Source organism: Strix uralensis, chromosome 2 (assembly GCF_047716275.1).
Source record: "Strix uralensis isolate ZFMK-TIS-50842 chromosome 2, bStrUra1, whole genome shotgun sequence".
NCBI lineage: Eukaryota > Metazoa > Chordata > Aves > Strigiformes > Strigidae > Strix > Strix uralensis.
In genome coordinates this window covers 56198753-56211829 of record NC_133973.1, presented here as the reverse complement: position 1 = coordinate 56211829, position 13077 = coordinate 56198753, and the positions used below count along the sequence as shown (strand labels likewise).

The following is a 13077-nucleotide window of genomic DNA, read 5'->3' as shown; positions in this document are numbered from 1 at the left end:
GTAATTAATGACAATCTGTTGTGATAGCATCCAATAATAGACATATAATCCGGGAGAATCTAGAAAATAGTTGTTCCACACAAGCCTAGTGTGCAAATGAGTTCTGCACGTTTTGTTGCAATTGTAATAAGGGATTAAATGCTACAGTTTACAAGATCTACGGGTGTAAAAATTGTGTATTTCTGCCAACTTACTGTGCTCCGCAAAAATATCCAGCTTTCTGCTTGATATTTTTAAAAATTTTGACCAAAAAAAAAATATTTTTGTTGTCACCAAACTTTTCTGTGCTTTGCCTTTTTATAATTAGTTGAAGATTATTGTTATGGATTTATTTAGCTTTGTCAAGGAAATGCAAGTCTAGTTTAAGTATCTTCCGAATGAATTCAGAATTTGATTTTTAATTTCCTATCAATTTTGATACTGTTTTGTCCTTGAAAATGCTACATTTTAAAGCTATTGTTGGTAAGACAAGCTTTCTTACGAAAAACTTTGTTTTTAAAGCTTTTTATAGAGGAGTCCGAAGTATTGTGTAAACAGATGGGGATTTATTTCAGAGAAAGGAAATAGACAATTTCTTACTATTTCTTAATTTAAATCTGGCCAGTGTAAGCAACAGAACTAAACATAGTAGAAGTGACTCAGTCTTGTGTAGGTGCTTGGAAAATTGTAGCTGTCATAGAAATATGGTAATTGAATTGAGTTGTGTGGGAGAGAAGGCTGATGAGGGAAGGAGAGGGTGGTCAGATTTAAACTGGGTGCTGTGGTTACAAATAAAGCCAAATATGCAGTGTCACTGCTCCAAAAAAGTGGACAAACTTTTTATATAAGATTGAGTAATCAAGGTGCGTGGTTAGGTTCCTGAAAGCAGAGTGTGTGTCTCTCTCCCCTGACACCCCCCATCCCGTTCATACTTTTGTTTCTGTTCCAGTATGTGCATATGAGATGAGATGCTGAGGGATATGGTGTAGGGGAGAACTTTGTAGAGTAGGGCTGATGGTTGGACTCGATGATCCCAAGGGACTTTTCCAACCTGAATGATTCTATGATTCTATGCTTTTAAAATGTTATCCTTTATCCTTAGGAAGTATTGGAGTTTGGGTTTTGTGGGTTTTTTCTTTCCTTTCTTCCCCCTTCCCCTTCTTTCCTTTCTTCCCCCTTCCCCTTCTTTCCTTTCTTCCCCCTTCCCCTTCTTTCCTTTCTTCCCCCTTCCCCTTCTTTCCTTTCTTCCCCCTTCCCCTTCTTTCCTTTCTTCCCCCTTCCCCTTCTTTCCTTTCTTCCCCCTTCCCCTTCTTTCCTTTCTTCCCCCTTCCCCTTCTTTCCTTTCTTCCCCCTTCCCCTTCTTTCCTTTCTTCCCCCTTCCCCTTCTTTCCTTTCTTCCCCCTTCCCCTTCTTTCCTTTCTTCCCCCTTCCCCTTCTTTCCTTTCTTCCCCCTTCCCCTTCTTTCCTTTCTTCCCCCTTCCCCTTCTTTCCTTTCTTCCCCCTTCCCCTTCTTTCCTTTCTTCCCCCTTCCCCTTCTTTCCTTTCTTCCCCCTTCCCCTTCTTTCCTTTCTTCCCCCTTCCCCTTCTTTCCTTTCTTCCCCCTTCCCCTTCTTTCCTTTCTTCCCCCTTCCCCTTCTTTCCTTTCTTCCCCCTTCCCCTTCTTTCCTTTCTTCCCCCTTCCCCTTCTTTCCTTTCTTCCCCCTTCCCCTTCTTTCCTTTCTTCCCCCTTCCCCTTCTTTCCTTTCTTCCCCCTTCCCCTTCTTTCCTTTCTTCCCCCTTCCCCTTCTTTCCTTTCTTCCCCCTTCCCCTTCTTTCCTTTCTTCCCCCTTCCCCTTCTTTCCTTTCTTCCCCCTTCCCCTTCTTTCCTTTTTTTCCTTTACAATAAGTAGGTTAGATAGGAAATGCACTGAAATTGTATGTGGCAGAGAGCTCCCAAACCAGATAGCAGCAGACAGTGCTGAAATGACATTGCTCATTTCTCTCTTTCTGGATAGGTCTGGACTGGTGTGCCTACAACTTCACATCCATACAGTAGGTTGGTTTGGCAGTTTCTGTGGGATTGCCATAAACAGTCATAAACCCCAGATGAAAGATGGATTCCTCCATATAGCTGGGGAGGATATTACTCCTAGAAGTTTATGAAAATTGTGACTATCTCTGCTTTGCTGGAAAGAGGACATGTTAGGTGTTTGATGTTTGTGTAGCTATGATTTGAAATTACTATCCCATTTCCTAACCATTTCCTAACCCATTAGGGATCCATCTTGAGCCTCCATACAGTGGGAGTCAGACAGGACTGGATGATTTCCAGTGATTTTTGAAGAAGAGAGTTAGACAGGAGTCTGCAATTTTCAATTTGCATAAAGTGGAAGACACTCTGGTTTTCTTTTTGCCACGCCGTGGAGCAGTTCACTTTGGAGGATAAAGGGACACTAACTAGGGACTTCTCAGCAGTGTAACTTGAAATTGATTTTTGCTGTCTCAGGACTGAGAAGAAACTATTTTGTTTATCCTTCATAATAACATGGCACAGTTCAATTCAGAGGTGGCAGAAGAATTGGCTTTTTGGGGGGACCCAAGAAAAATTGAGCTTCTGGAGGCAAGTAGCAGTAGCCTTGTCCTGCTGATGGCATGTCTGGCATTGCTCTGCGATCTGGAGGAGCACAGAACCCCCACTCTTGTGAAAAGGGAGCTCACTCATTCGTTCATCCTGCACCAGGCTGGGTATTTTCCCTCTTTTTCATATCTAGTGGGTGTAGGTCTGAGGGAGGGACTGGTATAGAATGAGAACAAAGGGATGGACCATGTATGATGGAACTGGAGGCGACCAGAAAAAGCTGCTTTTTCTGGCTAGTTTCAGGCCTGCTGCAATGGATGCTTTCTAGGCTCCCAAACTGGACGCCTTTGTCTTCAAGGTGGTCTTGCTGTTCTTGTGAGCAGCAACCAGTTGCTGTTGCACAGGTTTGTCGTCTTGACTCCATTAGTTGAATTTGTTGTAAGAAAAGGCAGCATTGGTATATTATCCCTTTTAAACTGCACTTTGAAGACTGAGAAATCTCCTGGTAATTGGAAATGGACAGTAACTGGGGCTTGTTGCAAATCACCAGTTGTCAGAGTCACTGAGATTCCTGAGGGCCAGCCTTTTCCTAATGCAGTGCTTCAGATTTGTCTGTGATTCCGTAGTTTAGACACTGGAGTAGCAGTTTTTAGAGTTTTTATGTATATTTTTAGAACCAAATAGTTGGATTATGTTATGATTTATAAATTGATATTGCTCTTCAAATTTATGATAATTTTTTTCACATAATTTGATTGTTCTTTATCTTCTGGTGAGGGGACAGAATTTAATTATTTTAATGTCTTTTTTTTAATGTTCTTTTGATACATAATACTTAGGGTCTCTGTTATAAATGACAGCCTTCACAGTGGTTTTGTTATTGATACTAATGTTATCTGTAATTTTTGAAAAAGAGAGAATGTACAATCAGAAAATAAGTGATATTAACAATTTTCTCTTTTTTTTAAAAGGAAATTTAAGAGCCTGCCAACCAAGCTTGTACTATCAAATGAGTTATTGTTATTATTTTGTGTGATTCTCCCTTACTCCCCTTTCCCCTTAAAGATTGCTTGAGGTCTCTGCTTTACCTTCACAGTTTGTCTCATTGTCTAGACATCTCAGAGATGTCCCATGCCTAACCCAAAGTATAAAATATCTCTTAACTATGTGAACCTTGGGTAAGAGAGCACAAGGGTGAAATCAGCTGTCATAAAACTACAATCAATAAAAGGTATTCATCAAGTTGGATGTGATAGTAGTAGCAGCTAAGGAATGTAACCTGTACAGAAGATGGCAAAAGGGCAGGTGAATCACATTTGTCTTCCCTGTCAGTTACCCTGAAAGATGACAGCTGCTAGATTTAAAGATCTGTAAGCCATACAAAAGCTAAAACATTCATAGATTTAAAACAAATAATTTAAAATCTGTTTACTGTTAGATGCATCTTTTAAAAGAGAGATTTATTTCAAAGCAAAGCTTCTGCATGTTAGTAACACTAATGAATTTTACTTTCTCTAAATAGCTCTCTATAGGCAACCTACCTGTCATATTTCTAAAATATAATTTTTCTTTGATTTCTTTTAGTAAAAGAATTACAAAAATCAGTTTCTCTAATTTTATTTTTTTAAAAATCTCTTCTCCTGTAGAGCCTGGCCAAGTTAACAGATGGATTCAGGAATAGCTGCTGTATTACAGATTCCCTGCAGGATCTCCAGCACAATTCTGGTTCTCTCAGCGACTCCTGTTTACCTCAACAACACTGTGATGCTTGTTCTCAGACTGACATCACTGGAGAGGTATGTGTTCCTATTTGAGACATTTGCTGTAGAGAATAAGCTGCTTTTGTATTATAGTGATACATCGTTATTTCCTGTTTTGATTTAAGAGGTGTTGGCTGTAGCAGAACAAAAAACCCAAAGCAATATTGGTGGCAAGGGAGTTGCGTTTGCTTATTGTTTCCAGAGTGTGTGAGCAGTGCTCATGTGTGCTGGGCATTGTGGTTCTGCTACTTGAGCGTGGCACAGGGGTGTAGCAATGTGCTCGCAGGTCAGTGACAGGTAAAATCAGCTCCCAGACTCAGCCAGCCTGGCAGAGCACTTCTCACGTCACCACTTTGGTGACCGCAGGTTCATCTCTGAATAACAGCTCTTGTGGAGGTGTCCACGGACCTCTTCTCTTCATGTCACCAGCTCTGATTTACTGATACTTGTAATGATGCAGGAAGGAGGAAAACACTTTAGCCAGCTTGAAGTTGCAGTAGAGATCTGATTGTGCCATGGTGTGAGATGTTAATATTCTGATAGTAGTAATTATTAAAAAAAAATCTTGGTTTTATCATGCTTGTCATCATTGTTCATGTACATCAAAGATGTAGGGTAGATTTCTGTTTCTCTGAGACAACAGAAATATTTGTTAGAGTCTCAAAGTGTTTTTCTGTAAAACTAACAAAACTGATCTAGTCTGTCATACCTTCATGCTCAAATACGGTATTTGAGAAGAACATATTAACACTCCTTCGGAATAGTTCAGTGTGAATGAAATTGTGTATTCCAAATAATAAAAATTTGGCCCGCGCTAGTGCTATGGCAGCCTAGCTGTTCTTGAGCAGTAAAACATTAGCTTCTGTGGATGAGAGTGATGACAAAGCAAGATGACAACCTGTTTGTAGTTTGTTAGTACTATAGTTTGGATGTTACTCCACATTTGGTTAGAAGTTTTTATTGAACAATGTAACTCTAATCATAGGCTTTTATCATCCCATTTCTCCTCTATTGTATTCTTTCACTGCTGATAGTTGCCAAGTTGGATGTCTCAAGAGGGCCTCTACAGGAGAGGAAATCTGTGTTTTTAAGAAGATATACTTCTAAAGCATCTAAGAAAACTTAGCTAACACTAGGCAGTCTTTCAGTTCGTTAGGTAGATGGTGCCTTTGGCAGGTCATTTTTTTGGACTGGTGGTGGATATGATTATTGAATTCCAAAACAGATTACGAAAAGGAACATAGCATTTTCCCGTTCACACAATACACATTGAGTGCCATTCAAAACAAGCCAAGTACAGTCTGAAAATTGTGTTTATCAGGTGTAGTTTTTTTGTTAGGAAAATAAAATTATACAATTTTGTTAATTGTTTTCCTGAATTACTAGTAGTGGAATGTGAGTAAAAAAGAGATGGATTTTTTACATGTGTGATGATGAAGAGAGCAAAAGCAGCAGTTAGATGAGAAATCCAGACGTACAGCAATACACTTAAATAGGTTGACTTGGGTTTTAAATATTAGACTGTACGCAGATTTCTGAAGAAGGGAACTGCTGATGCTCCAAGATGGAGAGAAGTTGCTGTAGAAACTGGGCTGTATACAGTAGGAGTTGTAGCATAAATGAGCATTCTACAACTGGTTCAAGGATCAGGTGATGTTTTTGTAATAGTGTTTAAAATGCACTAATGATTTAAGTGCTGGGGAACACATCACAGTACAGGGAATGTGATCTGAACTACTTCTACTTAAGCTATCCATAAAATAGCTGTATCAAGTAGTAAAATATTTCAATTAAAAATACTCTTTCTGTGTTAGGCTTGGATAAAGATGAAAAGCTTTGACCATCAATGATTCTGTTTGCTAACCCTTGATTTCCAGGATCATAATTTATTGAAAGGGCTCATTTATCTTCTATACTTTTAGCAATAAACCAGTTTTGTATTTCTAAAGCATAAAATTGATTTTTGTTATGTTCTTAAAACATTGAAGTTTTTTAGTGAGTCCAGTAAGTGAGACTAATTAACCACTTTATTGTGAGATTCGTTTTAAAATCTCATTTCTTCCTCTGTTTTTTCCCCCCTCTCCTTGTTCTTCAACTCTGCAAAAGTTTGGGTTTGATGACAAAACAAGACTTGTAGACAAAGTAAGACTGAACTGGCAATATGAAGAGGCCAAGAAAAGGTAATTAAAAATAAATTCGTTGGGTTTTATTTTTACTCTCCTGATTAAAGTTTTCAAAGTAGAACTGGAACCAGCCTCCTAGCTGAAATGTCTTTAGGAAGACTAATTTGCGTACTATTGAGTAGTTCACAGATAATAAAAGCTTAGGTAAACCTAAGACTTTATCATAAGATTATTATATTTGTTTGCAGAGATAAAGTCAAATGTCAGCCCTGTCTACACTTGTATAAACACAAAATTGCAGTAGTTTAATTGAACTGTTTTACATTTTTTTTTCCCCCCTTCTTCTCAAACCTCAATATAAACAGTCTTTAGATTTACACTTATCAGCCTGGTCTGTCAGAACACAGGTATGCAAAGCTCTGAATGTACTAAGTTCAGTGTGCTGAAGTCATGAACAGAGTGTGAAGAAAGAATGCAGAACTGCCTGTGAGATAAATGAAGATGTTCAGAGCTGAACAAAAGGGTACATAAAAATCAATGTTGAGATGGGGGGGGGGGGGGGGGGGAATCTGGTATAAATTTAGAAAAAGTAATTCTTGAAATAGATTAATTCTTCACTGAGTCCTTCAATCTAATTACTTATCATAAGTATTTCTTTTGTGAAGGTCAGTCCTGCAGTGTTTCTTCATGGCTTTGTAAAAGTAATTATTTAATACTATTTTAAAAATACTATCTATGAGTATAGTTTAATGGGTCCTCATTTAATCTCATTGTTTTTGAACTATTTACACATATTCAGAACAGCAGTGTAGGTATAGATAGATGATGACTTGAACACACTAATTTTATGCACTTATGATTATTTTAATTTGTGCTGATAGAACATTCTTTTATTAAAATTGACACTTAAAAGATTCTGTATAGTTAACTTAGAAAATGTTAGGGTTTTAATTTTTTTAAGTTAGAATTTTTCTTTTTTTTCTTTTCAACTTTGTCTATTTTGCCATTTTTTTTACACCTCTTGGAACAAGAGTTTAAAAAAAGTTCAATACTTTTGCCTCTTTTTTTTCACATTATGGTGGCTTTTTGGGGGGGAAACCATAATGCTGGCATATGTCTTGGCAGGGATTGGAAGCTTTATAGGCGATTCCCCATTTTGTTGTTCTTGGAAGATTTACCCACATTTGGATGCAATACAGGCTTTAAAAAAAATTTTAATTGGTGCAAGCATGTTAGAGATACTTAGCTAAATCTTCAGGATTTGAAACTGGAATGAAAGTCTGCATTGTAAAATAATGCATGTGAATACCTAATAAAGGTTAGCAAAACAAAAACCTGTCAGTGTCCTGTTTGGTCACAGGCTTAACCCTTAGCACTTAATAGTCCAGTGATAATTTAGGGGTTCATGACAGTTGCTGAAAGAAGTAGGATAGAATATAGTTTTATACTGTTTAGTTTAGCAGAGCCACTGGTGCTGTGAAGATTGTATTAAATGCTTTTAGTTCAGTTTTCTGACATACCTTTTCTATGTGTTTTTCAAAACAATTCTATTCTTGTATGTTACTGCAGGGAAGGATAGAGTGGTGGGATTTTTTTGTTGGTGGATTTTTTTTTTAGTAGCAAAAGCATTTCTCAACTGGAAGTGCCAAACATTTGTTTATGCATGGAATGCAGTATTTCTGAACATCAGAAGTAAGCTGAAGTTTGATGTTAATTAAGTGTAGAAAATCTGGGTGACTAATCTTCCGACTAGAGAATAGTAATTGCAGTAAAGGGTAGTTTTGCTGTCCCAGGATAGCAGCTCTGACAATGGTCCGTTATTTAGCAAAAGCATGTTACTTGCTTTAAAATAGTAGCCTTATTCTGCCCAGTATGTTGTACGGAAGTAATCAGCTTTCAGCTTTTGAGTGGAACTGCACAAAGCTCATTGCCCCTACCAGTTATCTCTGTGGTTGCATTCTTCATTTATCATGCATTCCTTCCCCTTAGCTTGCTGGCATTTCTGTAGGGCTTTTGTCTCTACTAAATATCTTTGCGTTCGTTCTCCCTTGGCTGCTGAAATATCTACTGTTACTGCACAGTGTGGGTGACGGAATGTGCTGCGATGGATTAAAATCTACAAAGTAGAAAATTAAAATGCTACAGTATGTCACAACTGTAAAGCCGTATATTATGACTACTTGCTTGTCAAACAGGGTGTGGAAGCATTTACTATATAAGTAGAACAGACAAACTGTCTTATTTCCAAGTTTTAATGGGAGACTTTTAAAATACACTGTAGGAGAAAAGTAAGTCTTCCCTTAAAGGAAAGCAGGAAAAAAGCCCCACAAACTGAAAAGCAACATGTTGCATTTTAGTCACTCTTATGAATCTAGTCAGAAGATCATACAGCTCTAGATATGGGCAGAATATTTGCCATGTTTAGTAAAGAAGTTTTTAAAAATAAAAATATGTTCTCTGTATATGGTGTCTGAGCACGAAAATGCAGTGTTGGGATTTCTGAATGAACTATCTTGACAGATTCCGGAGATGACACCCAGTGATAGTAGAAAAGTTGACTTATACTCCCAAAATAGCTCTCTTCCCTCATAAAAGATAATTTGATTTTAATTCCTCCTTCAAAAATCTCTCTAACTACTGAGTGGTTTGGCCTTTGCATAAATTAAGACATTCGCATAGCTTTTTTTTTTTTCCCCTTCAGTTTCCCACTGGAAGGAAGTTGGATAATTTGCAATTTAATTTTTCCCATGAGTATTTCAGATGTTATGAGTTGTGGGTTCTGACATCGTCAGTATGCTGGGGAAGAGGTCTTCACTCCTGTGTCTGATCCAGGCTCTGGGAGGAGGCGTGTAAATTCTACTTTTTAACTCGCCAATCATACTGAAGGGAGGTGCAATCACTTATCTTCTGCTTTTTACTCTTCCCCCCCCCCCATTATTTTAAAATAAACTGTACCTTATTTCCATGAAATTTCTTCTCTCAGATCTGTCAGTGTGGCCCTCCAGAGAAGCAGGAGGGAGGGAGGATGGTCTTTTTGAATAGACAGCCCCAAGCTGCCTGGATAAATACCGTTTTTAGTTTCAGTTGCTATTTCAGTGAGACCACCTCTCATGAAAGCATTTGCACACTGGAAAGTGTACCCCTCAAGCACTTTTCTGAATAGACTGTTTCATAGAAAGAGAAATCAAAAGCAAATTGTTTTTCTTTGATAACTCTTTAAGTTGTGCAGTTCAGTATAATGACTACATGAAGTGTATTAGCAAATTATAATGAAATGTCATTTCTGCAGTGCCTCATATCCTATGAAGTGTATTAATCAACACATGAAAAATGATCCCTCCAATAAGAAGCACCAAAATTCTTACCTGTGGTTTGTTTGATTTTTGGTTTTTTTTTTTTTTTTTTTTTAATAATCCAGTTTTATGGTAGCTGATTTTTAATGAGCTAATATATCCAAGCATCTTCAACCAGCTTATCTAATTTGGGTGCAAAAGCAGTAATTTGTTTATTCTATAAATTTGAATTCAAAGATGTTACTTTTTCAATTGTTTAAATCATACAGTGGTTGTCAACAGGTTTATTTTAGCATTGAAAAAGCCGCCCCCTCAGCTATGCTTACATTCACTTTAAGAATGTTACTTCTTTCTTTTCAGTATAGTTGCTGAATAGTTACCTTGTTGTTAACTTGTTGTCTCATTACCAAAATTAATTTTCAGTTGGGCTTTTAAAAGCATTAGCAGAAGTGTTAGTGCAATTTGTGCTTGTACTGACAAAATACATGTTGGTTGCATATCGATAGCAACATTCCAGTACTGATACAGTAATGTAGTCAAGTATTTTCCTGTTAAAATTTATCTTGTGTAGGCAGGTTTCAAGGTGTAATTGCCTAATTTCTAGTGAAATTCAGTGGATTTGTATGCTTTATTCTGCTAAACTAATCTGAAAATCTGATTTAGAGATGAAGTAATTTGATACCACATCAATATCTGGCTTGGGCGTGTCAGCTAAACCTGAATCTCCTAGTGTCAGTTTTTAAACATAAAACTTTCTCTGGGTTATAAAGGGAGATGAGCCATGCACTTGAACTGTCTTTAAAGTTTTCATTATACCAGTTTACCTGTGAATTGGGGAAAATACTAATTCCTCTCCTCCACTGGTTTTAGCAAGCTTTGCAGTTTTCCTAAAGGTGAATACCTAATTTTATATGCAAAATGCTAGTGGACTCTAGGTTTCGTGAATGTCTTAAGCCAATTTAAGACCTCCTTGTTATTGAATTGGGCTGCCAGGAAGGCTGGATATTCTACAGAGCGTACTCGTGTTGTCCGCCAAAGCCACAGTGGCACATACTTGCAGGAACAGCCAAAGCAGACACAGTGGAGAAATTTTGTGAGCATTTGGCTGAGTTCCCCAGCTTCTTGTTCTTTCCATTTCTTTCTTCCCCTTTCTCTAGCCTTCCCCTTTTTGGACATAAATCATAATCTACTCCCAACAGGGTCTGTAAATACCAGAAATCACCAAGTTCTAACACCCTTCATTATGTGTCTTCAGTCCCACAACCACCTCCTTTGGGTATTGCACATGGGAGAAGTTCCCTGTTACCTGAAGTGGCAGAGAACTGGGTCCAATTGTAAGCCTAAGGAAAGGAATAAGATGAGCTGATTTATGTTGATTGCCTCCGCATATTTGTGTGATCTTAAGCCACCATTCTCCTCCAAATCATAACTGGAATTTTTTCTTTATCCCCACTGGTCTTCCCATTTCTCAGGTAACAGAGACCTTAGCTGTAGAGTAGTCTAATATCTTACCCAGAAGTCTAGGCATTTAAATGTAGGGTAGTATTGGGTTTTTTCCTTGGAAAATTCAAAGTTCGAAGAACTTGTTTAAGCTGGAAAGACGAGAGTTTGTAGGTTAGGAAGTGCCAGCTATGGGATAATTTGTCCCTTTTATGAGCATGTGTTAGGACCTTTGTATTCCTTCAGAGTATTTCCCTCCCCAAGACACCTGTCTTGTTCATAATCTGAGTAATGCTCTAAATGTGGGCTTAACTGTAGTTGTAAATCAGACCCTTTCACAAAAAGTGATCAATCTCCCTTCTTATACTGTATTTTAATAAATAACCTCTTTAAACAGAAATGTTCTTGAGCTCAACAGTATAATTTCATTAGTGCTGGGATCAGATAGCAGTCTTGAAAATGAGGTTCTAGTCACTAACAGGATTTTAGGTTCCCTAGATATTTCCAATGATGGAAAGGTTGACCTACTTTGTCTAGGGAGGGTCTGTGTAGATATATAATGATTCAGACATGCTGTAAATTCTGAAAATACATGGTTTTTTGCCCCCATGATGTAGTTTGTGTAGTAAACTACTGGCTGTACTGATCTTCACCCTCATGCTATTGTCTACATTATCTTGGGCTAGGCATCATTCTAGTTACATTGGTGTGGCCTTTCAGGGCAAGTTTGCTATTTCGAATCAGTGTTTACTTAAGATCACCAGGTTAAACCTTTGTCATCCCATCTGTGCCCCTCCTGCTTTTCTGCTTAACAGGAGCTGTTATATTCATCTCCATTTGAAATTTTTAAATACTGAAATAAGCAGCGAGTTGGTCTGCCTACCTAGGAAACCAGTCATTTGATACCACCTACTCGAGCGTGGAATGCAAGCTCCTCAGCACTTGTTATGCAAGGATGGGAATGGGCAAAATGCCTGGAATGTTGATGGCTCAAAATTAACTGTTTTTTCCCCAGGAATATGTTAAATTGCCATATCAGTAGAAACCTCAGTATCTGGCATTAGGCCAGATAAAATTACTGTTTTACAGTAACTTATACTGAAGAAGTAGTATCTTAAAATACCCAGTAGGAAGGAAAAATGTGTTTAAAAACCAGAGGCTTCATAAAGGATCCTAAATTTTTTTTTCCTTTAAATTGCCATTTATGTCAAGTAACTGATTTATTTAAGTGGGTGTTTAAGGTAGGTGAATATATGCACTGAATCTGAAAATGCCAAACAGCCACTTTTTTGTAACATACTAGCAGTGAGAATGGCTAGTGTAGTATAGGTATAAAATCTGGCATGGACAAGTACAGTGAAATTGCTTATTTATGCATTTATTGTCACTGGGAAGAAAAGCTTGTGTTGGGAGAAAACAAATTCCAATTAAGGAACATGCTTAAGAGGATTTTTTATTATGTTTTTATCAGAATTAACACGACTTCTCAGATATTTTCTTAGGTTTGAGTGAGTGAGACTGTAAAAGCCTTAGGGATGTTTTCTAGCCACGGAGATCAATTTTAAAAAGTTTATCACTGGTAGCTTTTTGGAACAACTTGCCATACAGAGGGAGTCCTCAGTGGAAAGCGAGCAACAAAATTCCCCAGAAACTTCAGTTCATTTGCAGAAAATACACGTTGCAGAAAACTGGCTTATTGGTGCTGAAGTTCCTCTCCCAACAGATTCTTGCATTATGTAGTGTTTTTCAAATTCTTTTTCTTTGCTTAAAGGGAAAACATAGGGACAAGAGGTGCCAACTGAAATGCTAAGAGTTTAAAGGGAGTCAAAGTAAATATAGGTATTTTTGGATTTTGGAACTCTTCAGTGATACAAACCTTGTCCACAGCAGTCCCTTTCTCTTTAATAACAGTATAATTAAGTTAC

At 37.7% G+C, this 13077-nt stretch overlaps 1 protein-coding gene across 5 annotated transcripts in view; it reads left to right on the top strand.

The window, feature by feature from the left end:
* Positions 1–13077, top strand: part of WWC3 (WWC family member 3) — a 103142-nt gene that overhangs the window by 57366 nt on the left and 32699 nt on the right. For all 5 annotated transcript variants that reach the window (XM_074858832.1, XM_074858831.1, XM_074858830.1 and 2 more), the window contains exons 7-8: positions 4183–4332; positions 6403–6476. In XM_074858832.1, coding sequence (XP_074714933.1) covers positions 4183–4332; positions 6403–6476 — 224 coding nt within the window. The remainder of the gene's footprint in view (positions 1–4182; positions 4333–6402; positions 6477–13077) is intronic.